This window comes from Gallinula chloropus (genome assembly GCF_964237585.1).
Source record: "Gallinula chloropus genome assembly, chromosome: 14".
Lineage (NCBI taxonomy): Eukaryota > Metazoa > Chordata > Aves > Gruiformes > Rallidae > Gallinula > Gallinula chloropus.
The window spans coordinates 12,604,892-12,631,037 of record NC_140099.1 but is presented as its reverse complement, the minus strand read 5'-3'; the positions used below and the strand labels follow the sequence as shown (position 1 = coordinate 12,631,037).

The following is a 26,146-nucleotide window of genomic DNA, read 5'->3' as shown; positions in this document are numbered from 1 at the left end:
TGGCACACCCATGCAGCTGCCTCCTGTTTTTCTCAGCTTGCCTGACGTCCCAGTTTGCAGAATCCTATTTGATATGGCAGAACGCAGCCCAAACTATACCTTCACATGGGAACAGTGTCCTGCAAAGTCACAAGACAGGCTGGCAAGGGCAATGCCAATCCAGACTAGTACTGCCTTTCTATAAAAAACAGAAACAATGATCTTACCTGTGTCAGTGGGACGTTACAGAGCTAAACAAAGGCAAGCCAGACGAGGCCAAAAGCTCCGCAAATAGAAAGTTCTGACATTACATGTCCTTTGCCATTTGCTCTGCTGCCCCTGCCAGGCTCAGTGTGAAGCTGCCAGACTTTGCAAAGAAGCTTTGGAGAGAAGCTGGCAAAAGAGCAGCTGCCATTTTCTACTCAGAGGCAACTCCTCTCCCTTCTCTGTTTCTCTTTCACCATTGTTTCCTTGTTAGTTTTTAAACTGAAATCCTTTCCCATAATAACCTATAACCCTTCCAGCAGAACAGCATACTGTGCACTGGACAGAGAAAAATAAGCCTAAATACAGTAAAAAAACTGACCTTTTGTTTTCTTTAAAAAAGATCCTCCTTCTAGTTTGCAATATTTGCTGCAGCTTCTTTACTTCCTGATTCCAGGCAGCCTGGAAACGGAAATACTGAAGTCTGGGGAGAGGCTAAACTTTCAAAGTTTCCAACCGAAGGCAAGTTGAAAACAGGAATCATGCAGCTTGCTGCCAGGAGAAGGGGAAAAAACTCTGCCAAGTAATTGCTATGGCTGATGAGTCATCGTAACAAACTCTACAAGGGAGGGCCATAATTCTTCTGAACCGTTTACTACTACAGCTCCTGTCCTGATTTTCTAGTTGCTGTCGTGAAAGGCAAGCAAAATGCATCAATTATTATTATAAACTGCTAAGGAGATCAAATTAGCTGCCAACAATCTAATTTTCTTCAAACCATGCACAACACTAATGACGCAAGAGCACTGCTTGAAAATGGCCAGCAGCCTGCAGCTCCTAGCAAGTGGCTAAAATGACAGGTTTACCAAAACCTGGAGGCTCATGTAATTAGCAAGAGCCTTTCTTTTCTGCCCATCACCTACAATCAGATGGCACATCGCTGTTTTCTTAGGTCCTTGTCAATCCCTTCAGTGTCTTAGAGAAGATTCCCACCCCCCACCGGCACAATCAGCTTTCCCACTACCTTTGATACTGCTGTATTGCAGAGACAACACTCTCAGCATGTGGCTGCACATCTTGGGAAAACCGTAGCAGTTCCTTAAGCTGAGCCTTCAGCCTCTCAACCTTGGACTCTTCTGCAGCCAGAACTGCTCTTGTTGCCTTAATCATAAAAATAATGAACAGATCAAATCTCACACAGTGTCTGGCACATGAAATGAATACATAAGACTGTCTGTAAAGGTATTCATAAGGCCCCTTTCTGATGCCTTTTTCCTGTTGTAATGAATATGGACTTTACTAAGGCAGAAAACATTCCCAGGAACAGTTTTGTTCCTGCAGACTCTCTCTTCTCTCCTCATGTTGCCTACCTATCCTCTGCATCTCATCTGCAGGGTTCACTGTTTCAACAGAGCGACTCACAACCAAGCCCAGTTTCAGCTCACTGACTGCTGTATATAACAGATATATATATATGAGATGTATTTTTGGAGCAGTCTTAACCATGTCTGTTTGCATGAACAGATCTTTCTCATAAATACAGAATATTAATTCTAGGGTGACAGAGGGAAACAAAACCAACAAAAAACTTCATGTAAATGTAGCTGGATTGAACCAGTCTGTATATTGCGGATCCTTTCTGTGAATATTTTTCCCAGGTAGTTCTGTTGAGTTCTAAACATACAAATAGCAATGAAAGGTATTTTGAGAAAAGATAATAAGGGCAAAACCAACCTTCAAGAGGAAATGAGTGTTAAAGATTCTTACCTAATTTATGTGTGACAAGTTTTTGCACTTGTTTTTGCAACAGATTGATTGGAGTGTAAATTGTGGGTTACTACAAACTTGGGACTTCTTAGGAATGTCCCTGATGGTAAAGGAAGACAGGTAACTACCTTCCACAGATGAAGGATGTAATACAGAAATGGTCTTACCATATACCCCAGAAATAGGTGTGTGTGTGTGTGTTGTATGTATTTGTATATACAGTGAGGCATTATTTTTCCTATTTCATTTTACGGAGAGCAAACTGTGTTGTTTACTCTGTGTTGTGCATATGGTCCTTTTGAACTCAAGACACAAACTCCAACACCTCCTCCTACCCTGCTCCCTCTGTGTAGAGTGAGCTAAAGGTTAGAATAGTTGATTCCATTGTTGCTATTCACATTTTCATCAGTGTGTTTTCTATTTATACTCTTACCACCTTTAACCACCCGTTGGATGTGACTATACACGTTCAATCTCTGACTGCTGATTTTAGACATAAAAGGGTAATAACTCACATTGCATCTTCTCCAAAGGGTTACAAACTCATCTTCAGTCTTTTCCCCTTCCCCGGGGTCCAGGTCATTTTCTAGTCTCTGTAGATCTTTTATCAGCTCCTGGACATCTGCTTCTAATTGTCTGGCTTGGGACTTGTAGGCACTTTCTGATTGTTGGATCTTGAGCAATCTCTCCTCCTCGTCACTACTCAGCAGTTTCAACTTCTCCAAGGCTTTCCTTAGCTCTTCAAGTTCATTCCTCATTTTCTCAGCTCCAAGTGGGGAGGTATTCTGAATCACCTCTGCACACTCATTTTCAAGGTGCTTCAATTTCTTTCCACCACTCCTAATGCTTTTGGCAATTTCCTGCAGAAAGAAGTTAAATGAAGAGATTAGCTGCAGGAATGGGAAATCGGGTAAAAAGGTGAAAGCAGTTGGAAAGTAAGACCACCTCTCCTGGTTGTACATATTTTCTTCTTTATCTTTTATTCAAAGTATGGCTTTTTTCAAGAGACCAGAAGCAAGGGTCACTCATTTGACTGCCTTCTATACTGCCATGACTCTAAAAATACTGGTTTCATTTTCAGAAATGCTTGCCACTGAGGTCCCTGGCAAAGCACATGGTAGCTACAGGCAATAAGAAATACTAATAATCAGATCTCTTGAGAGATTTAAAGCTGAACAGTTTAGCAGTGCCACAAAAATATTTGATACTGTTCTCAAAACTGGTATTTTTATCACCAACTCTAAACTCTGGAAACCATTCAGCCTTCAGGTTCTATTTGGGTCATGTTTACCAAATATCATTCAGTAAACTAGTTTAAAGGGGAAGACTCTCAAAGAATCACATAACTGTGGTAGATCAGGCTTTAAGAAAACCAAAGCAGACTAGCCTGTGATTCAGGCCACAGATCTGAGAAAGCTATGGGATAACAGTTGTAGGACCCAATACAACTCTTCACCCCTAGCCCATGTTACAATCTCCACCTTATTTTCTTTCTGTAAATCTTTTCTCAAGTACACCCTTGAATGGTTTGAGAAACAGACATAGAAAACACAATCCTGGCTCCTTGTCAGAATTGTATCATTCAAGGACCTTCAGTGCCTCTAACTTGTCCTCTGCTGAAGCTGTGGTTGCTTCTCCGATGCAGGAGTTCAGTCTCTCTGTCACACCATTCAGCCACGACTGAAACTGGCTGACGTTAGCGCTGTACCGCTCGTGTTCCTTCGTTATCTTTTCAAGCAGTTTCACTCTGCTCTGTAACAAGAGACATCAGAAGCCGTGAGAATAGTGTTTATCTGGCTCTTTTCCTTTACACTATCCCTGCATTTATAAACAAGAGTCCCTTTCCACCAGCTCTGATAGCAGTTGGCCTCCCCAGGAATTGACAGTTCACCTCAAAAAACAGGACACACAAGGACATAAAGGTTTGTCCTTGTCTGGGTCAATAGCTGGTCTCAGAGGAGACAAAACGCAGGGTCCTCTCAGGTGAACTTCTAGACTCCCTTTTCCAAAGGTTCTTATTCTTTCATTAGAAAAACACAAGAGATGACTTTTTCTGGTTTTGAAGTTATGTTCCTCATGCTGCTTAAAACTAAAGCTGAGCACACGACCGATGGAATTTGCTTATCTGTCAAAATGAGAGTAAGACTGTGCTAGGGGCATGCAAATTGTTTCCAAGTGTTAATTATTTAAATGGCTGTACAGAAAGTGACAGTCAATTTCAAGGTATCCCTAGAAGTCATGTAGCCCAGGAACTTCTGTACTTATTCAATTTGCAGATCACAAACCAATGTTTTGATGGTATTGCAGACCCTGGAAGAAAATTTAAGCCCAAATTTAAGCTTTATTTTCTGAGTTACTGTGTGTATGCACCCTATGGCAAACAATCCCTGAGCTTACAGGGGCCTGCACACCAGCCTGCTGATCCACCCCATCAAAAATGCAGAGCCACGTTTGCTCTGACTATCCTTGTTTGTCAGCTGAAGTTTAGATCTTGCTGAAGGAATTTTACACAAATCACAAGGAGTCCTGTATTTTTTGTTTCACCAATATAATATCCAACCTAAGTATTGTTTCCTGCAAAATCTGACTGTTTTATTCTTGCCCTTCACTAGTTGGCATGGGGAACAACCGGGGTACACTAGTTAGAGTAGAAAAAAAACTGTGCCTCATGCAATCTATTTGCTGTCACAGACAAGGGGCTGAGTGTCATTTCCCCTAATATGGGACACACCCTGTGCCACTGAGAAGAGCTTGATCTGAGCTGCCCTCCAAAGAGCAGAATGATAGCTGCAATGGTGGGAAGCTCTTCAAAGTCTCTTCTGCATTTCCCTCATCTCTGTGACAAGGCTCTGAGCATGTTCCCACACCTGTCACCCTGCCTGAGGTGACAGTGAGCCATTGCTGTCCTCTCGGCCTTTCTCCAGCCAGTCCAGCAGAAGGATAGCACAGGTATCAGTCAGGATGGGATCTCCCACGTGATGTGGGGTGGTGGTCCCTCTGGGACTCTGCCCTTTACTGCTGGGCCAGGTTATTTCCACAGCACATTAGATCGCTGCCGCTCTCCGGGTGGCACCACACTAGTCTGTGTTTCCTGCACCGCCGCTGCAATCTCTGCTGACTGGTGCGAATCAAGATTGACTCCTGAAAGTTAACTGACTTGCTTTGTGTCAGAAGAGGTCCAGCTAAGGGATGGCTGGTCCCAGTACTGCTTCCTGCAGAAGGTGAAATGCTGCACACCAGGGCAGGACCTTCAGTAGCACTATCTATGCAAACACGGGTTTGGATGGGACCACAAAGCAGAATGATGTTTGCAGACTTCTGCAGCAAGGATGTATGCAGCAGAACACCTCACTTGTTTGCTAAATCCCCTTGCTCTGATTCTCAAATCCACAAACATGTGTACAGATTAAACAATTCTCATTTTGATCTCAAGTTACAGACCTGAATGCAATCTAATAGGGATTTAAATGGGCCAAACATCAAAGTGAAACAAGTCAGCCCAAGGTTATTGATTCTAGAAAATTAGGCTAATTGATTGCACTGACAGAAGCTCCAAAGAGAGGAAGTCAGAATAACAAAGCAAAGCTATTATTAAACTCAAAAGTCTTATGCTCATATAGAGAGAGTTAAAAAGGAAATTGAAATGACCCAGCCCTGGCCAGGCTATTCAGCCAAAACAAAGGAGTGCACAGTTTGGATACTCGTGCTAGTCTATGAGGTCAAGGAAGAGATGCTATGGATCTGGACAAACTGTGCTAACTGTCAAACAAAGGGCTTACAAAGAGCTGGCTGAGCCCCCTACCCCAAGAGGTTAGGCAGGGAGACTGTCTAATGATGGAAAATATGGTATCACTTGCTTGTGTCTGGTTGGCTGTTTGGGGAAGAGGCCCGTGTTGAACTCCATCTCCACTTGGTTAATGTGAGGAGACGTTAATCAAGGACACAGTCCTGGAGGGAGTGAAAGAACCAACAGGAAAAGAATGGGTGTGCCATAGGCTGCAGAGGAAAAGATGTGTCTGGGCCAAATATGTTCTGCCCTGGGTACTCATGGAGGGTGGATAGAGGCATAGGAAATCCTCTCCCCTAAGCTCCCCTTACAGTCAGCAAAGGAAAATAAGCCTCTTCTGGAAGGCAAACTAGGGTATATAGAGGAAGTTCCTGCTTTAATCCCTCTGTGGCATCTCAGGCAGAGTACAGAAAGCTCTGGTAGCCCTTCCTGGTGCTTTTAGTCTTAGCTCTAAGGCATTATAAGTATCTAGGTTTCAGTTAACAGAAACAACATGGACTGAAATTCAGTTGATGTGCTCAGGCATACTTGATATATTTGACTAAATATCAACATATTACCTCTATCACAACTCTTACCATCTTCAGTCACTGCTTATCCTAAAACTCACAACTGTCTACCTCTACATATTGTTATTTTACAAGGCAGGGGAAAGCATGTAGGAAACGGCTGCCACATCTAAAAATATCCCTGTCAATGTAATTGAAAGAAAATTATGTTCCTTTAAATTTTGGGAATGATAAGGACACATGTTAGCACTAAGAAAGAAAAAAAACCCCACCATTTGCTCATGCCACAGAACCCGTGTCACAGGCAAACCTTTTAAGAAGTGCTGTCCAAGAGCTTGCTTTCTGATAGAGTTGGACAACTGCACAGGATCTAAAAATGCTCTTTAAACACAAGTGTAATCTACAAACACCAGTGAGCCTCCTCTGGCAGGCAGCTCAGGCATTCAGCTGGCATCTGCAAGTCACATTTAGCCCGGCCTCTCAGCATGAGAGGGGCCAGAGCAACCCCCTTACAACTCCAGCGTCTCTTTCATTCATTCATTCATGCCTCCCTCCCCTTGGAAGAGGTGGCGTGGTTTCTCTAACTAGTGTTATACTTTCCAGCGTGACTCCCAAGGTGCCTGTAACCTTGGCATTAGCTAATGAACTCTGCATTAACTTCAGTTGTAAAATCCAAGGCTGCCCAAGTCCCTTCTTTGTTCCATTCCTCCCGAAAGAGGGATTTCTTAGCTGGACTCTCCCACTCCATCCTTCTATGAAATGTGGTATTTGTAACCAGTGCCAAAGAAAAGCTTTTTCTAATGTCTCTGTTGGCTGGAAACATAAAGACATATTTTGTCTGAGTACCATGAGCCACTTCCTGATCTCATTTGCACCAGCATGTATCCAAGTCAGAGAAATCACATTATGTAAAGCCAGTCTCAGAGAGGCCACATTCTGGCTTTGAGTATTCAAACAACTTGTCTGAAAGAACTGCCTCATTAAAATAGCTAATGACTGTCTACCGCTTCAAAACCAAAGAAGACAAATATTGGTTAGAAGGATAGGCACCACCTGAATTTCCAGGAACCTTCTTATTCATAAATCCAGTTGGCCTGTAATGAAGAGGTCTGCCTTTAAAAAGGAATAATCAGCACTGAGGTGCAAGTCTGTTGGTGGCTTTACAGCTTCTCTGTAGCAGCTGCAGTTATAGGATTTCCAAATATGCTCTAGTTTTAGGAGGGACCTACCAGCAGCAGTTTTATCTTAATGGTTAAACAAATAATCTGAATTTGATGTTCACAAAAGCTGCCAACTCAGGGTTGTTTGCTTGTTGTTTTTTCGGGTTGTTTTTTTGGGATGGGGCTTTTTCCTAAACTGAAAAGGATCTGTAGGGCAAACAGAACAATGACATGAGCATCCCAATGTTGTTATTCCAGTGTGATCTGCAGTTAACTTTGTACAACAGTGCCCAGGGAGGGAGAGCATCCAACACTGCCAGGCTCCAGTTTTGGGCTGGAGTGTAGGTGTGGGAACAAACAGAAGGCAACATTATGACAGAGGCAGATAGCAGAGCCAATGCAATGAAAAGTGTTTGTATTTGCACCAGGTAATTCCTGCCCATGCAATTCCTGGAAGCCACTACGAGACAAAGACTAGATTTGAATCTCTATGTGCTGGGGACAGATGTCTATATAAATATTTCAGGTATCCCTTTGAGTATTTCTATTGACATAGCCTAGGAAGAAAGTGAATTCTTCTACCCAGCTGCAGATGTCTGCCTCTTAGCCATGCCACACAGTCCTGTCCTGTCTTTATCTGAGTTTATAAGTGAAAAGTATAAGACTTATCTGAAGTCTTTACCTAGGAATAGGGTCAAAGGCAATCACTGTCATTGAAAGATGAACTAGGATGTTGTACACCAGCCTATCTGTTCAAGCAGGAAGATTAACAGCAGGACAGGATTAGGGTCTGTGTGCAGTAAAAATCTTTCAGATACTGCAGTGGGCTAGTTGAGTTCAGTGTTGGGCCACAGCTGACTCTGACCTTGGTGCTTCCCAGTTCTGCAGGTGGTCAGTGTAGCTCTGGATCCAGACCAATGCTACATCTTCCAGCAAGGGTGCATGCATGTAACATTCCCTGGCTCTGGGATTGGGTACTTTGCATCTGGTTATACAAGGATCGCTAATGCACTGAAAGATGAGGAACTTTACACAGAGAAGACCTAAACCAATATTCACTAGACCATAGCAAGCAGCCTATAGTTACTTTACAAAAGTATACTATAAAGCACAGTGTAAGAACATCCCAGTTAACAGCTTATCTTGGGACATGATGACTGTTGCAAATAGTCCACTGTCTGAAAGAATGGGGTCTTCAGCTCTTTCTTTTTGCAGCCTTACCAGGCAAGCCACATCATTCAAGTAGCAGACAGCACACAATACTGTACATGGGTGAAATCTGAACATCTCCCATTCTTTATAGGTGTACCTGAGCTTCTTCCTTGACTCCTTCGTATTCCACCCTCATTTTCTTCTGAACATCTTCATCAATGCTGGGGTCACCTATCCTGCTGAACAAGGAAGCAGCTTCCTCTAGCAGCCTTTCCAGCAGGACTGACTGATTTAAGACATCATTCAGCAGGACCTGAGCATGGCTCAGCTGCCACTGCTTCTCCTTTAAGCCAAGCTGCAATTCAATGTCAGGCTCCAAGGTCACCCTCATGTTGTGAATCCATGCATAAAAATCATCTTGGGCTTTCAGGTACTCACTCCAGTGCAGCCAGACCCACTCAATGCGGCTGTTGGAGAGAGCAAGAGAGATGAGTTAGATGAAATTATGGTGGGAGCAGTGGAGACTGGCAAGCTCAAAAGCCCTTCAAAGCAGAGGAAAAGATTCTAAGCAATTTTAAGATGCTCTGACTTCAGGAAGTCAGAATTAAGTTCTCAGGTTCTCCCTGCTTGGGGAGGAAATATTCTGTACAAGGTCCCTGTGCCTGCTAGAACTCATGACTCAAGACCATGAGATAGTTTGGCTCTGAAGGCAAAGGGCAAGGAGGACCCACTGACCCTCTCTCCCAGCACAGTCCAACACATGCTCATGGGATGGGATTAGCAGTGATTGCCACCTACAATCCAGACAGTAGAGGAAGGCAGGAAGCACTTTATGAAAGCATGAGATGAGACAACTGCCTCAACACACCAAAGAGAAGTCTGTCTTACCTGTGGCAGTGAGTAATGTATATGGCTGTCTCTTCCCACAAGGCTTTAATGTCTTTCAGTTTAGATAGCACCTCATGCTTCTTATCCTCACTGATGCTGCGAAGAGCAGCATCTGCCTTCACAAGAATCATGTCGATTTTCAAGCTGCCTTCTGGTTCCAGTGCACGTATTTTCTGTGAGGAAAACAAATGAGGCTGAAAGCTTGAAAAGAAAGCAAGTGTAATTGTTGCCATTTAAACTTTGTTTTACCCAGGAATCATGAAGTCTCTGCTGCATAGCTTCTGAAGAGAAAATATGACCTTGTCTTCAGATTTGTTTATTCTTCAACATCCTAAAGGACTGAATTGAAGTGAAAACCATGTAGCAATTGAAAACCATCTTAAATTAGCTACAAACCCCAGATTATCTTCTGTCAAATATCCGTGGCTGTGTTTCTGTTGGGGTTATAAAGTTATAGCACTGTGTTGCCACATGGCAGTTGTTCCCCCCACCTGCCAAAGTATAGAGGCAATTTTTACAGGGTACACTGCAACATCTCAATTTTAAGCTCTACTATAAGAAATTATGAAGCATATGAAAAGGCTTCCTATTGCAAATAACAGCTGGCTCAGAACACAAGCCAAAAGAAATTAACCAGTGGAATTTTCTGCCTGTGGCCAACTTTTGCTTTGACCCCAAATGGCTAAGCTATGAACTGATGAAAATGTGTATCTATCTCACACAAATTGGAATGCCAGGAACTGAAAGTTTAGCCATCTAATTTGAAATAGACTCTCTTCTACCCAGAGATGGAAAATCAGCACAACTTCTGCAAAATGTAAAAGATTAATTATGCCCTGATTTGGATGTCAGGTATCAGCATCACTTTATCCAAATTTCTGACACCATCAGATTGGCTCTCTTGCTGTTCTTTCACAAACTCCTGGCAAAATTCAGGCTTTTGAGCTTGAAGGAAAAGGCTTCTATAATGAAAACAATCAGTGGTTCAAAATCAGCAACTACTTTTGGAAAGATAAGGCCCAAGGGATTTGTTAAAAAAAACCCAAAATTTAAAAAATCACGTAGGGTATTGCAAAGGTGAAACCAAATCACAGGCCTCTGGGTTTCCAGTCTCTCATTCTGGGAAAAGAGTGTTCTTTTGGCATGTACACAGCACATCTGCATCTGACCTACAAACAGGTGTTTGAACAATCTACTACAAAAAATGTGATAAAAGAATCCAGGAAAGCAGGGCAAAGAGCAAGGCAGAAAAAGACAATAAAAGCCATAGCTATCACCTGACAGGAAAATTTAACAGTAAAGCTGTATTCTAAGCTTGAAATTTTTCCAGCAAGTGAAAGCAAACAACCAGAGAGAAAGCAGTGGCTGGACAGGCATTTTTCTTTTTCAAATCTGTTTTAAACGATTGCTGTCTTTGGCTGGCATTTTCATTAACAGTTCAACAGAAAATAAACCACAGGAAGGAAGTGTGGGAAAAAAAAAAAGCATCCAAATGCAAAAAAGGAAGTGAAAAGTGAAAAATGAAACTGGGTTTGTAAAGAACCAACAGGTGAGCAGCGAGCACGTCATGAGGACACCACAGCTGGACAGGGAAGCCAGGCCCAGAAAGGAGGCAAGATGAGGGAGCAGGAGGTGGATAAGGTACACACAGGAAAAGTGAACAAACACCTTTTCTTCCTTAGAATGATGAATTTTCAAAGTCTGAATAGGAAAAAAATTTTTACATGTTCCAGAGTTCCTCCAAAGCTTACAGAAGTCAAAAGGCTTCAGTTGTAAATCCCCACAAACCTCTAAACTCTATTTTTCATTATCTCTGCAATGAACTCACGCCCTGTGCTAAACCACCTCTCTCCCTACTCAAGTCCCCGTGTTTCTTGCATGTGTTTTGCAACTGTACATATCATAGTTTCCCAGACAAAAGGAGAAGGTGCAAATACTTTAATGGCAGACATAAACCTAGACCAGGGGGAAATACTTCAGATTTTCATGACTGGCATCCAAGTCTAGCCATCATCCATCACTCCACAAACACTCTCTGTACTACCTTAGGGGCAAGATCCAGCCTGCAATGAGCCACAGTTAAGGAAAAAGGCTGAAGACATTGCTGTACCATCATGTAAAGTGCCTGAGACTCCATGTGAGCCTGCAATGTTCTTTTGGAGATGTTAAGTTTCCAAAGAAGCAGTCCTAACATGAGTGGATACACCAAAAGGAAGACTTTTGGGTAAATAATGATGGAAGAGATTTGGCCGTTTAAATTAAAGAACGGACTAGTTGGAATTAAAGGCAATACAAGTATAAAAATAGTTTCAATGCTAATCATAGAAATATCACCACTCCCTCTAATCATGAATAGTAGAGATGGGACAAACAGGAGTGTTTCATTCTCTGAGATTACAAGGACAAGATAACATCAACTGAAACTGAAGTAAATGAATGTGAAATACAGTAAGAGAGCAGGCACAATCTGTAACGGGATCTCTGTGAGAAGAATTATACAAGGGAATATGTAAGAACAGAAAAAAGTGAAGACATTTATCTTTTCATTAGACAGATTAGAAAGGGGCGTAGTAAATCCTCTTATCATCAAGGTTTATGGAAAAGGACGAGGGGTTTACTCTAGAACAGCCCATTACTAGGACACTATAATCTTTATCAGTGCCAGAGTGCTAGAAGAGCCAGAACACTAATGGGATCTGTTTTTCTCATACTATATGGACTTCTGCAAATCTCTGGTAATTGCAAGCAGCCACTCAATTGCTTCAGGTTTGAGCACGCTCACAGGAGATTGTAAACATTTTAACCTGCCAAACCTGCTAGCAGTAACCCAAATCAATCTGAAAAGCTTGGAAGCCTGGGGTATCCAACTGCCATCCTCTTTTTCTACAATGTCTGTAAACATTTTGCAGACGGAAAAATTAGCAGAAATACTGAAGTGAACCCATCCACACAGGAACAATGTTCTAGTCACTCCGGAGCTCACAGCAATAACCTGTATTAATGGCAGCAGTGACAGCCACCTCTGAACCACTACATCACTCTTGCCTTACCTCAGTCTCTCTGAGTCTGGCTTCTAGGGCAGATCGAGGACCCTTGGTGTTGTCATTGATCCTCAGTCTCTCTTGGATGGCCTTCATCCAAGCTTCTGCATTCTCCACGCTACTGTCGAATTCATCCTGTAGCTGCTGAGTCATGGCATTCAAAGAAGCTGAAAGGATAAGAAGCAGGGAAGTAATCAGGTTTTGGTTAAGACCTAAACAGGAATGCATTCAGGGAATCTAAAGGAACAAGGGAGAGAAGCTAATGATGTTGAGGCTTTCCTTTTTAATGACAACACCAAAAAAAGTTGCAGTATCATGATTCAGTAGAGCAGAGAATGCTCACACTGCAGCTTTCCCAAATGAAAATATACCAGGAAACAAACAAAAAAAAAAAGGTGGGGAGCTGTGGGAGGCTCCATTACAGTAAACAGATTTAATTCAAAGCTTTCAAATTAGATTAATCTGGCGTTTGTGGTGTATTCCAGATTGGCTACAGCAATCACAAACACTTTGTGTCTCTTCCCAGAGCCTAAGCAGTACACAATTCTCCCTATGCCCTTCAGCACATGCTTAACTTAGAGGTATTATAAACTCTTTAAAGCTGGTGAGAGCAGGATCAGATGCTTAAGCCCTCAGTTGACTTGTTCTGCTGAGACCACAGAGAAGTGGCCTGAATGCACGTGCAGTGAGTCTGGGATAGACAGGCACAACAGGAATTGGTCAGCACCTGCCAAGACAAACAACTCACAAGCCATCACATGGGAGTATCAACACTTAGGGATGTCTTCTTTTGACATCTCTCATATTCCATACCAAGCTCTGAGCTCTCCATGTTCCCCTCCCTCTCTTGTAGATGGGTCTGATGGTTGCTCACTCTATTGATATGCTCTTGTGTCTTCTCTGTTTAGAGCAAAGTTCTCTGCTGCCCAGATGGCCTACTTTGTGGCTGAACAATAGAACAGAGCCATCCTATGCTGGCCCTTCAGCACTGCTGTACTAAACTGACTAATAAGGATGAATCATAACAAAGGCCCCTGTGGGCCAGCTCTGCTGAAGTGAACAGAAAGATAGGCACTGACATTAAATGGTTTTGGATCACATCCTACAGCTACTGCCAGCCAGTGCTCCCGTAAATTAAAATATCTTTCCTCTTTGTTATTCATGACTGAAATATTTTTTCAGCCCAAAGTTTGAGGCTTAATTGCTGAACCCAAGTTTGCCGTGCAGAATTCAGTTTCACAGGGGCCCCCTGAGTTTCCACATGATGGTTCATGTGGAGGGAAGTGCTCAGTGCGAGAGGCAGAGCTCAACTCTTGGAGAAGCTGGACCAGTGGAGTTTTAACTCTCGGCAGCTCAGTCTTTACAAGGGAAACCCGCTGGCAGAAAGCTTCCCACCATCCCGCCGACGTTCCTGTTCATGAGGTAATAGGACTCATGCAATATTGAATGTCCCCCATCATAGCTCCCAGTGCATTTTCTTCCACATTAGACCAGAGGAAGCAAGATATTAGTCTTTACAACACTGATGCCTGGCAACAGAAACAGTCTGAATTGTTGCTTTCCAACCTTCAGGCTTTATGTTCCCCAGGTCCCAGAACAGAGCGAGGGAACTGCACCTACAGAGCACCTGCCCGACCCAGGGGGACTACTGGAACAGGACAGGTCAGACACCCATGCACAGAGAAGCAAAGCTGCAGTTACATGGCAGAAGGAATTCCTCCTGGAGTGAGAGATGCCAGATGGGGCAGAATCCAAAGCACAACTCTCAGAGGGCAATTTTGAACAGTGTGACCTCAACTTGAAAAGATTAAATAGAACAGGATGTACTGGATTTCGTGAGGGTGGTGTGGCATGGGGCAGGTACTCCCTCTCTCAAATATAAAAAATACGACAGGATATGTAATTAAAGCTGAACTCATTGACTCACATCACAGGAGTCCTAATGATGAAAGTAACTAAAGGAGTAACGCTATTTGCAGTGGATTGCTAGATAGCTGTATCTTGCTCCAACTGTAACTAGTCCAGAACTGACATTTCTGTACTATAATAATCCAACCCTCAAAAAGAGCAAAGATCTCTTTGCAGCTGAATGATCAACTAATTTTCACTTTAATGTTCCTTATTATATCTGGCAGCCATAGAGGCACTGTCCCCTACAATTTTTCCTGTTATATATGTACAATTCTGGTGATTCAATGATATGTAAATGACATGAGATGTAAATAATTTCTGAATGTATGACTATAAGCTGTGGTGATTCCAGTTATGTTACTGTGAAACAAGAGACACATGGCATATGTACTGGGTAGACTCTGATGAGGAGTGGCACTCATTTTGTAGTAGAGGTTTCTATTCCTGGCAGCATCCCTGTCATACTTCCGGCTTCAGAACCCCAATCACGGAGTAGCCAATCCAGAACATTACATTATCCTAGTCCTATTTCTTACAAAAAGTAGAGGGCAACCAAATATGGTTAAGAAGCAGTGGAGAACCTACTGCCATCTAACATGACGAAGACCCCACTTGCATTCTGCTGTTCTCTAAGATCAAGGATTTTCTGTCCAAAAGCCCAGATACACAGACCCCCACCCCACAGACAAGCATTCCATGTAAGCAGCCAAGGCAGGAAGCCATGAAAAAACGTTATTCCAGTATTAAGATCACCAGGTTGCAAAGGAAAAGAAACAGTTTGCTACTCCAATTGTCTGCATAACATCATTGACTGATTTTGACCAATTCCTACACCTAGCACCATAAAACCAAATTTAGCATGGACTCTGACCCAGTGCCCACGTGGATTCTATGGTAGTTATGACCTCCAATACCTGACACCGACTTGGGCTGCCTCTTGAGACCGACTGTGACCTGTTCCTCCTTCCTCCATGCCAGGCAGCCACACGGTGGCCGAAACAATCAGCTACAGATTCTTTTGTGTCACAGAGTCTTTTGTTCTGGAACCTACTCACCCTTCCCAGGAGTTAAAGGCATGGGTTGACATAGGAAAGGGAAAAGTCTTGCTGTCTGCTTGGGAGGAAGAACAGCTGTTGACTGTCTGAAATTTGGCAGTATCTGTAACCTCTCTGCAAATGCTTCTAAAGCTGGGATAAATGATTACTGGATAAGCAATAATGAATCAACATTATTTACCCCATTTCTGCTGCATTGCTGGGACTAAATGATTGAGCAATACTTCTGGACATGAAATACAGGGCTCTGATGGGTATGACAAATACAAAAGAGACATAGCAGCTCTTGGAACAGACCAGAGCTGTGCAGAGCCAGCATTCACATCTGCATCAGCAGAGGAGCAGTAGGGCTACCTCTACACCACGATGTGACAGCCCCTGTCCCAGGCCACAGGCCTGGTCGCTAGTGCCCACTGTGCCAGGGAAAACCTCTCCTTATCACAGGTATGATCATCTGAACACTTTGTGCAAAATTATCTTTACCACAGTCATTTGAAAATGGACATAGCTGTTAAAAACTGCTTTTCATTTTAATGCCACTTGAATCGATGCATTAATTCATACCAGGGAAGATGTATTTATACTGCAGAAGGCATTCAGCATCTCTATAAACACATTACTGTATGAGGGTAATAAATTCTGGCACAGATCATGAGACATTAAGGAAAACCAAGTTTTATTTGTCCAAATGCAGTAATGCTGTCACTCACTAGAGGTGGGGAAGAAGTGTGTTGCAGAGTGCTGAGCAGAACTGTCCAGGACAGCTCCTGCAGCACTTTCAGGGGTTATTAAAGGCATGTTTCAGGAACAGGGAAGTGTAAAACACAGAATCCTTTAACTTAATCTCTCCCATAACACTTATCTTCCTACCTTCTCTGAATCGCCCTCTGTGGGCCAAAAATCCACTGGCAGTGTGTGGGTAGGCACACGTGTTCTGGCCCTTGGAGCCACCACCCGGTAGCAGCAGGGGTCAGGGACGTGGGGCTTCCCAGGTCTAGTGGCAGGTACAGCCGCAGTGAAAGGCACAGGACACCCTCCGTGTCATCCACCCAGGTTTCTCCAGGCCATGTGTCTCTGAGCTCTTCTTCCTCAAGTACAGCTACTTCAGCAGTCTCCCCAGTGCATCTAGTAACTCTCACTAGGGTTCTGTACGTTCTACTTATTTAATATTTGTAATGTGCTACCAACAGCTTTCAAAGTTATTCTGCAAGTGCAGTGTCTTTTCTTTAGGATTATCCTATTATTTTGCAATGTGTCTTAAAGCACTATTTTCTCTCTGCCAAGTCCTGCAGCTTTTTCTTTTTTATAAAAAACACCCAACTTCTTAAAACATTTCGCACAACCACTCCCATTTTCAACATTATTTTAAACCCTACATTTATAAAACACAGACGTTAAAATGGTTTCAAGATGTCCTGGATTCCTATATTCATGTACTGTTTGACTAGTTTCCAGAATGCAGTTCTTACAAAAATAAAAGTACAAAAATGCTCCAGGAAATTCAAGCAACTCACCATTAGGAAGACTATTTGCCAGTTATTTAAATCCTTCAAACTTTTAATAACCCTTTCCATTTGGTTCTGGGATTGAACATGGAAAAAACAATAAAAAATATTAAAAAAAACCCCCTCTGGACTGTGTCAAATTTTATACAAATGCAGGAGTGTGGAAGCAATTTTGGTTCTGGGAAGTGTATCTGGGATAATTTAATAACTTTTCAGCTTCCCTGCATACTGTAATGGGAGCTCTGAGAAGGAACAGAGCTAGAGGAGCTGGGAAGCTGAGACCCATCTGCTTCAGGCTAGTGCAGAGGTCAGCCCTTGGCATTGATCAGAGAGGTTCTCCTTCCAAGGCTGAATATACTGGGTCTGCTCCAGGAGGAGCCATTCTGAATCACGTTACCAGTAGCTGATGCTTTGCCAGCCAAGGAACTGGGAAGGGGGGGCGCAGGGTGCACCCATGAGGAGATGACTTAAACTGCCTAAGTAGGTGCAGAAGCCCTCAAGGTTGCAAATAAAAGGTGTAGTTATTTCCAGCATAATCTTTCCAAGGCTCAAAACATTAATCCTATCACCTTGGCCATCTTCCAGCACAGCCCCTTCCTGTGTTATTTGCAGTAAATGTTTATGGCAGACAGTGACTGTTTGGCCTAATTAATGAGCTAAAGAATAAATGTTATTTTGAACAAACACATACACAGCCTAGTTACAAGCATCTCCTTCGACCAAGGAATGCTAACATCATGATTACATACAGCACTCATGTATATCATAATCATTTCCTTTCCCTTACAAAACAATCCATAGGAAGCCTATGGGTAGTGCAAAACATTCAGTCACAATGTGACCACACCTGACAATTTTCTCTTTGTTTGACACAAAAAATTCAAAAGTGGAGAGGGAAAAAATTGACAGACAAGTTTTGTGCAGGCTAACACTGAAAAAGCCTAATTTTTTCAAACATTTGTTTAAAGATTGATTTCAGACTTTGATGAAAACCAACACAAAAGGGGTATTTTTTTTTTTTTTTGCTTTATAAGAATGCTGTGGAAAATATATAATTCCTACATCTAAAATAAAATTTCCTAAAAATGAGATCAAAATTTAAAAATAGTTCTACTTCTGAATGGAATCATCCTGTGCAAGGCAGAGCTGGGTCCCAGGGCTCTCTTCCCTTTTAGTACCAGGCACGACAACCAGTAGACCTGACCTCAGCACTTTTAATATTTTAATCTTGAAGTAGTTTGGAAGTAAAGACTGTAGGTGGGGACTCTTAATTACAAATCTCTCCCCACTCCACACACACACTTCTGTATTCCTAAGTTACTCTAGGAGATTTTCTGGTCTACCATGATTCAACTAGAGAAGGAAAATGCGGGGTTTTGTACTGCTCTAGAATTCCTTTTTACCAACAGAGAGACAGCATATCTGTATTGGATTTGTCCAGTTTAGATTTTGTACTTCTATTCCCACATTATTAAGGTATTAAACAATCTGTAGAGCATTTATTCATTCAGCCACTCCACCCCTCTTCCCCCGAGTAATGCTCTGTCTATCCCCTTTATGGGTAACACCTCAGGTTTAAAGGCACTTTATTTCTTGCCTTTAGGCAATAAAGAAATACTTGCAAGGACAAGAACAACATGGGTAATTCAGGCAATAAACACTGCTGACAGCGATTTTCAATCTCCTCTGATAGGTACACCTTGGAGTCTCCATACAGAGATGCACATCTGTTTAATGACTGTAAACTAAACGACAAGAGGCTTGCTTTTCCTAGTTACTGTTTACAGACTCCTTAGTCTGGTAAATCACGAGTTAAACACCTCTGGTCTAAAACCTCAGCAGACATTCCTCAGTTCCAGGGTACCTGTTTTGGAAGTTGCCCCTGGAGGGTACCTGTGGGCTTACCCACAATCTGCATCTTGTGAACTGGTCCCCAGCTGCTGAAGTAGGCCAGGTTTCAGCTTAACTCAGCTTCTGAGAGTTCTGCCATCAGTCAGACAACAGAAAAGCACTGCAAGCCAACAAGTATTAGTCTCACAGTCTCTGGAGGCTAGAATTTATGTATTTTAATTATCTCCCACTTGTCCTCCACAGACTGCATGATCCCTCAGTACTGGGTGCCAGTCACAGCACTGATATACTGACTAATAAACCTCTGTGGCATCTGCCTCTTGGCTAGAGATCAGCGAACAATTCACAGTGAATAATGTATCTGATAAATCGTTCCTCTTTTGCTGGACATATATTGTGTACAGACAATCTCATTTTCTCAAAGGAGTGGTTATTTCTATTTGCCAAATATATTCTGCAAATTAGTCTTGCTCTGCAGACTATTCCCAAGTAGCTCTTCCTTGGGGTTCTTAATACCCCAGCTGCGCTGCTTAATTTTGTTTTGGCATCACAACCCTGATAAGAAATTGTCTGTCTTCTCCAGCTGGCTGGCAGCAGCTCCTCTTGTTTGTGAGCAGTTTGTCACAGGGTAACTGCTGAGGGCCATTTCCATATCAGGACCCCAATGCGTTAAGCTGTGTATGAAGAATGTGCTTTCACAGCACCCTGCCCTGAGCAGAAGTGCCCTACACTTAAAAGAATAATACCTCTGTCCCCAAGAGATTACAGGCCACAGGGCGGCAGGGGCTCAGCAATGAAAGCAGGCCGTCAGTGCGTACTGAGGGACATGGAGTGGTGGACAGAAGAAAGGGCTGTTAGAAACTGCAGCTGCATTTCCACAACTCTGTGCGAGCTGTGGTGGTTCCACTGCCATGTCCTCCACCCACCCCTCAAAGCCAGGGATATTCAGGAGGAGATCCTCCAGCTCTCCTGAAGCACGCGGCCTCAGCACAGGGCCCGCAAGCATGCTGGGACTCAAGACATCAGAGTCCAAGAGAGTCCTCTCACACCAGGGATTCACTGCGGGTAACCTTAGTCTATCTGTGGGACACCTCGAGCTCTGCAATTCCTGGGGAGTCAGTGTGAGAGAGGGGCACCTTGAGGCAAGGATCCATGCCAGAGGCAGGATGGGTTCCCTTCTGCAGGGACCTCATGGCCTGAAGAGGCTGACAATTGTAATGTGGGTCCTCAGGGCTATGGGACATCAATCTGTCTACAAGTCTGCATCCTTTCCTCATCCATGTAACTGTTTCAACATTTGGATCTAGGGATTTTTTGTGTGTACTTCCTCCCCCACCCCCTTACAAAACCAGCATTAAAATCTTATTTGTCCATCAGTCAAATGCCTCTGGTTTTGAGTGAGCAATTGTGTGCAACCTGGGAACACCAAGCACACAGATTTTAAACTAATAAACCTTCTAAGTCAAATATTTACTAGAAATATTTGTTAGAAATAGTCACTTTCGAGTACTGGAGCATATTCTGGGGGCACAGTATCTTTCATCCCCTTAGAAGAACAGCTGAAGGAATAATTCCCCAAAACATAAGATTTCTCAGATCTTTCAAAATATTATCACTATGATGAGGCAAATGAGATATTTATATGGAATAAGTGAGACTTGCTGGAATGAAAAAAAAAAAAGTAGTTAACAAGTAGGACAATATGAATTTTAAATAGGGAAGTTGTTGATGAAAATAAATGAGTGATTTTCCTGGGATCAAAGTACATGATTATGGAAAAGTTAGCAGAATTTGTATGCAACAGGAAGATCTGTTTATATAAAGAGAGAAATGACCACTGCAAGAGCTAAACCTTGAAATGCTGTCAAAACTGGACAGCAGGGTAAGGAAAGCTAGGCTTAAACAGCCAGCACTCTAGACATAATTTAAAATAATATTTGCATTAAGCTGAGAATGCCAGGCTTTATATTGCAAGAATGCACTGGTTTGTGTTCAGAGAAACCCATGGGCACACAAGGCCTGCCCGTGTCCCAAACAAAATGCACCACCAGAACTGCCAGCACTCTCATCCCCAAGCTCAGAAACAATGTAGACCAGTGCAAAACAGTGAATCTAAATTAATTTTGAGTGGTTGAGGACATTTCTGGAATTGAATAAAACCAGCCTGCTTTCTCGTGACTCATTTTTGCCTGAACCACCGCAGTTTCCACATCGCCGTCACCCTCCCACTGTGCGTGCTCGCCAGGCACTGTGGGTTAAAGAGCAAGAACAGATCTCTGCTTTCAATTGCAAAGACCCCTCCTAGCAGCCACTGGAGTGGAGCATGCTTTCAGTTCTCTAACCTCCACAACTCCACTGCTCTCTGTAGCCCAGGATTTCACAACAGGGGTGAAGATCGCCTCCGAGATGAAGCAGCACTGACACCTTTGTAGTCTTTTCAGCCTAAGGACTGAAGTCCTATGGTTTATAAACCTAAAGAGGATTTGAGCTGCCTCCTACCAAGATTAATCAAAACCAAACCCAAGAGTAAAGTGGTAGCAGGACCCAGCAGTAAGCTGTTTGTCAGCAGTCCACCTCTAGTGAAGAGGACCACAGAGTTATTTAAAGCTGTGATCACAGATAATTACTGAGCAGAGCAGCGACAGCAAAGCCGATGCTTATTCTTCCCACTCTTACATCATCCACTGTTAATTAGTTTTCAGAAATGGAATAATGTAAGAAACCAAGGCTCCTTCTTTTCCTGCAAACCGCTGAGATGAGGCAGCTCAGCAATATTTAGACCCCAGTGGGAGCTCAGGGCCTAGTTCTTCTCAGCAAGTTTGAAAATCCCACCCTAAATATTACAGGATATATCTCTGGGGCTGTTGGCTGCCTGAGAGCTAACACAGGCACTCATCCAGCGCAACAGGCGTTTATATCAGACGAGTATTTGTACACATAGGCTGGCATGTTTAATAAACATTCCCTGACAAACATGTCCCAGCACCAATGATTCTCAAACTCTTAAAATAAGGAAAACACATAAAGATATAGATTATTATAACCCAAGTAATATATACTTCTTCTACAAGGAGTAATATACATCATGGCAGAAACTTAACTTTGATCCAAAAGAAATAATAATCTTTCCTCAGTAGCCTCCAAGCCACCTTTGAAAGGTAACACCAACACTTGTTATATTTTTAAATCATTTCACGTCACTGGAATTTTCCCCTGCTGTTTCCCCCTGTGAATTCATAGATGAGGGCTCAGCAGGTACCTTGCTAAAGGTTGAATCAGAAGACTGGAGAAGCAGGTTATCACTTTCTTGGAGGAAAATGCATCCAATTCTGTGATAAACTGCAGCACAACAGAGCCTCCAGTAATGACATTTTGTGCAAAGGGCTTGATGAGCATAATACAAGCAGCAATGCTTGTGGAAACTATATTGCCTAGTTTAAAAAAAAATAAATATTGAATTACTTTAATATCTGTTTAACATCCTGGATGCACCCAGGTCATGTTTCGTGGTCATATATGGGACCTTAAACCCACACTATTTAACAAACTTCAGGGAAGGGATCTCAGCAGTTCCAATTTGCTGAACATTTTGGGGCTGTAAGAGCTGATACCACATCTTGAATGTCAGCAACAGTCCCAGCTCCCAGCAGGCACTCTGTTAACTTCACTGGCTGCCACTAATCTCCAACCCTTTTGGTGAGCACCATGACAGGAATATTTTTACTTCTTTTTTCCTGTTGTACATGGAGTTCCCCATCCTGGCTTGCTGCTCACAAAACAGTTTATTGGGCCTTATTTCGTTGCACAGGGCCCTTGGTTTCAGAACCTCCCACCCTCTCCCCACCTCCCTGCAGCACTGGCACCAAGCAGGAGTCGAGCTGGGTGCTGCTGGTGCCATCACCCTCCCCAGCAGGACATTTACTTTATCTCCTTTTCATTATAAGTAAAATCCTTGAAATTTCAAGGAACTTAGTATCTTTGATGCTTCTGTCTCTCCAGCAAATCAAATGGAAAGTGGAAAATGAACTCAAAGATACTAGCAGCCAAGAGATACAAACATACCACGAGGTGACAACCATCTCACTTCCCTGTGAAACAGAAGTAACAGATCTTGCCAAACCCTTACCAAAATCCTGGAAGTTCTGACAGAGGCTTGTAAAAGTCTGTGGCGATTTCATCAAAGGCCCCTGATGGGTTTCCAGGGCAGCAGGGGCAATTCAAATTCAGCCAGGCCTCCGCTGGGCGTTACGATGACGGTTCGGCACGGCTGCCAGCACGAGCAAGTCTGGCACAAAAAGAAACTGGTGGCTTCCTCTTTACATATATGGGAGGCAGCACAGGATTTCCTCTGTCTCCTACGTCGTGGTAGGAGTGGAAGAGGGGATGGCAATCTAAAGACATATTGGACCAGAAAAAAAAGAAAAAAAGAAAAAACCCCCAGCAGTGCAGCATGCTGCCACTGCCTGAAAGGTAGGCACGATTTAAACTGCCATAATCCCCAGAAACTCACTAGTTCGGGTCATCAGCTAACAAGCTGGTTAACTCCGGTAAGGATTAATGCTTGAAATTACTATGCCTGATGGATGTTTGCTGAATAGGAATTAGTCCAGAAAATGCAACATGAAAACCAGCAAAATGCAAAAGTTTAGACAGGTACAAGTCAGAGCTGAGATTTTTAGAAAGCATTAACTCTACCTCTAATGGAATTTTAATTTTCCTTTTTACTTTATCTTCCAATTCTTTTTTACTCTCAGTTCCCTAGCAGGTGATGCCCTCCACAGACTGACACACTAATCTAGATTCTGCTCCTAGTGAAAGATGAGCAATGTGAAGAAGAGTTTAGCCGATTATTTTTGGGCGATACCAATGCTGCATGATTTGGCTGAATGGAATACACTCTGTAGGCGTTAACTGTCTCTTGTGATAGAGCACATGATGAAGTCTCCATTCCCAATTCCCCAAAACTACTGGAAAATATAAAGCAGCATTTTCCCTCCATTAATTATGATTCCTCTGGATATATCTGCTGTTCGATGAAATCCATGGGTTTGCTCTACCCACCCCCTGCCATTTGCATCGTCCTAATGCTGTAAATATAGTTAATATATTCCAGGACCAAACCCACTCCCATTTACACTCAAGCTGGTGTAAATCCTAAGCAAGTCCACGTGGTCAACAAGTCTCTCTAGTTTTATAGTTGCTGTATATCATAATTAGTACCACCCTGAGTGGAATCTATATTATTACAATAAGAGTAAGAAGGAAAGATGGAGAAATATGGGAAAAAAAATTGGTTCAAATTTTATTTCCAAATTACAAGTTACATTCTCAAATGGGGATAAAATTATGAACCTTCCCACCCATTTCAGGGGCTTAATCAGGTAACACAGGAGAACAGCGTGGGGAAAAGGTGAAGGAAGGAGAACTAAGTGTGATCAAAATCTAGGTGGAAGAACAATAGGATAGGTTGATCAAGTTAACACTGTGGAGTTGCTAATACAGAGGATGTATTAGCTAAGCTGCTGATCCTTGTGCAATGGTGAACCCAATGCAGCCAGTCGAGCATAGAATTTTGCTACCAATGGTGAGAAAAACAAGGGATAGAAGAGAAGGGACATCTTAGGAGTTCACAATGCTGGCAGTGACTAGAGAGGAAACTGATACACCAGCTATTTTCCAACTGTCTCATTAGCCTTTTACTAACTTGAGTAGTCCTTAGAAACGATAAGAACATCTCAAAACACATCAGCCAGTAGACTAAAAAGTATGATGCCTGGGGAAACGTGAACTGGAGAGGGCGCTTGCATCTGAAAGTCAAATCAGGGTTGTTTTAGGATTGTGCTGTTGTTTGAAGGAAGAGGGGGTGAGGTTTAAAAGACGTATAAATTAACCCTTTCACAGGCTTTTTGCCTTTTCTCTCTCCTGTGGTAAATCCCGGTCACTGTAATTTTGCCATAGTCCTACTACAAAAAAGAAAAAAAAAGAAGGGAAAAAGACTGAGGCTACTAGTACTGAGGAAGCAGAGCACACATGGCTTACACCAGCTGTATGCAGCAGCTTCTAAACCACTGCAAGAAGTGGGCTCTTTGGCTGACTAACTCAGAAAGCAAAGGAGCCCAGCAGCTGCCCTGGTGAGTGCAGATAGCCACAACCTGGAGGCAGCAGTGAAAGGAACAGATTGTCACAAAAGCAGCATTGCCCATAACACTTTCAGTAAGCTTGTATCAAAATATATTTTAAATATATAAACCCTAGGCTACCATTTGAGGATAATTCCTTTAGACAAATATGAATTTACATTTCTCCATATTTTGAAAGGAAATTGGAGTTTCAGCAAAATATTCCAAATGTTCCCACAGCATCTGACATGCCTTTCCCTTCCTTCTCATACAAAGAATGCAATTTCAGTTTCAGAGAAGGATCAAACAGTGGTTTTCCCACTCTTTAGACCAACTACCATTTCTGCTGTGGTAATGGAAAGCATTTAAATGGCCCCTTCATTAGCCTGACATCTCTATGTCCAAATATGGATTAAATTACAAGTGTAAGAAAACCAGTTGGATGATCTTCGATTACCTGACAGGCTGTAGGCAAAGGAAACATTTCTGCAAACCCAGTGCAGCCCATGGAGTTAAAGGACTACATTGCCCCACCAATTAACCTACTGTACTTAAGTGATACTCTGGACAGGCTAGTCTCATTGCCTACTAATCATCTGCATCTTTAAACAGCCAGTGAAGTACCAGATCACAGAAGATGTCATCACAGTAGGGTTACGAGGGTTATAAACTATAAAGCATTGTCTGACAAGAGCTAAGAAACTACTCAGGTAGGAAAAAGAGCAACAGTATAAGAAATCTTCTCCAAGATAACCATTGGTACCTTGTTATATATTATTACTACTCTGCAGAGGTGTCAGGTAGCACTCCATCATGCTGCAGATAGCATGTGTAGAGCAGCGGTGGCATCCCCAATTCGCTGAGGTTGCTGTCAAGGCAGAAGAGGATGGATACAGAGATGGGGGACACAGGAGCAAGGAGGCAGTATTAGTATGAAAGGCCACCCGCAGAGCAGCAGCTCCCTAACCACAGTCAGATTTCTGTAGACATTGCCACAAAAGAGCTTTAAGGAGGAGTGTGAGAGATGGTCATGATATGGATATGGGAAGGATCACATGTGAGGACAGGACTGGGAGAAAAAGCACTGAAGTGCTCAGCTGAACGTCTACTGAGCTTTAGTGGAGGTCGGTGTCATCGGCTGGCCACCGGTGGAAGCTGCTTTCTCAGTAACAAACAAAATGCAGCTTGGAGATGTACAGGAATCAAATTTCCATTTTT

At 42.8% G+C, this 26,146-nt stretch overlaps 1 protein-coding gene across 1 annotated transcript in view; it reads right to left on the bottom strand.

Annotated features, from left to right (window-relative positions):
* Positions 1 to 12,654, bottom strand: part of SYNE3 (spectrin repeat containing nuclear envelope family member 3) — a gene marked incomplete at its 3' end in the record, with an annotated part of 33,422 nt that extends 20,768 nt beyond the window's left edge. Inside the window, exons 1-6 of the mRNA XM_084270620.1 lie at positions 12,497 to 12,654; positions 9,447 to 9,619; positions 8,716 to 9,025; positions 3,541 to 3,702; positions 2,466 to 2,810; positions 1,208 to 1,344 (exon numbers count right to left, since the gene is read on the bottom strand). Of these exons, the coding sequence (XP_084126746.1) occupies positions 1,208 to 1,344; positions 2,466 to 2,810; positions 3,541 to 3,702; positions 8,716 to 9,025; positions 9,447 to 9,619; positions 12,497 to 12,640 (1,271 nt within the window). The 5' untranslated portion in view covers positions 12,641 to 12,654. The remainder of the gene's footprint in view (positions 1 to 1,207; positions 1,345 to 2,465; positions 2,811 to 3,540; positions 3,703 to 8,715; positions 9,026 to 9,446; positions 9,620 to 12,496) is intronic.
* Positions 12,655 to 26,146: the final 13,492 nt, after the last annotated feature.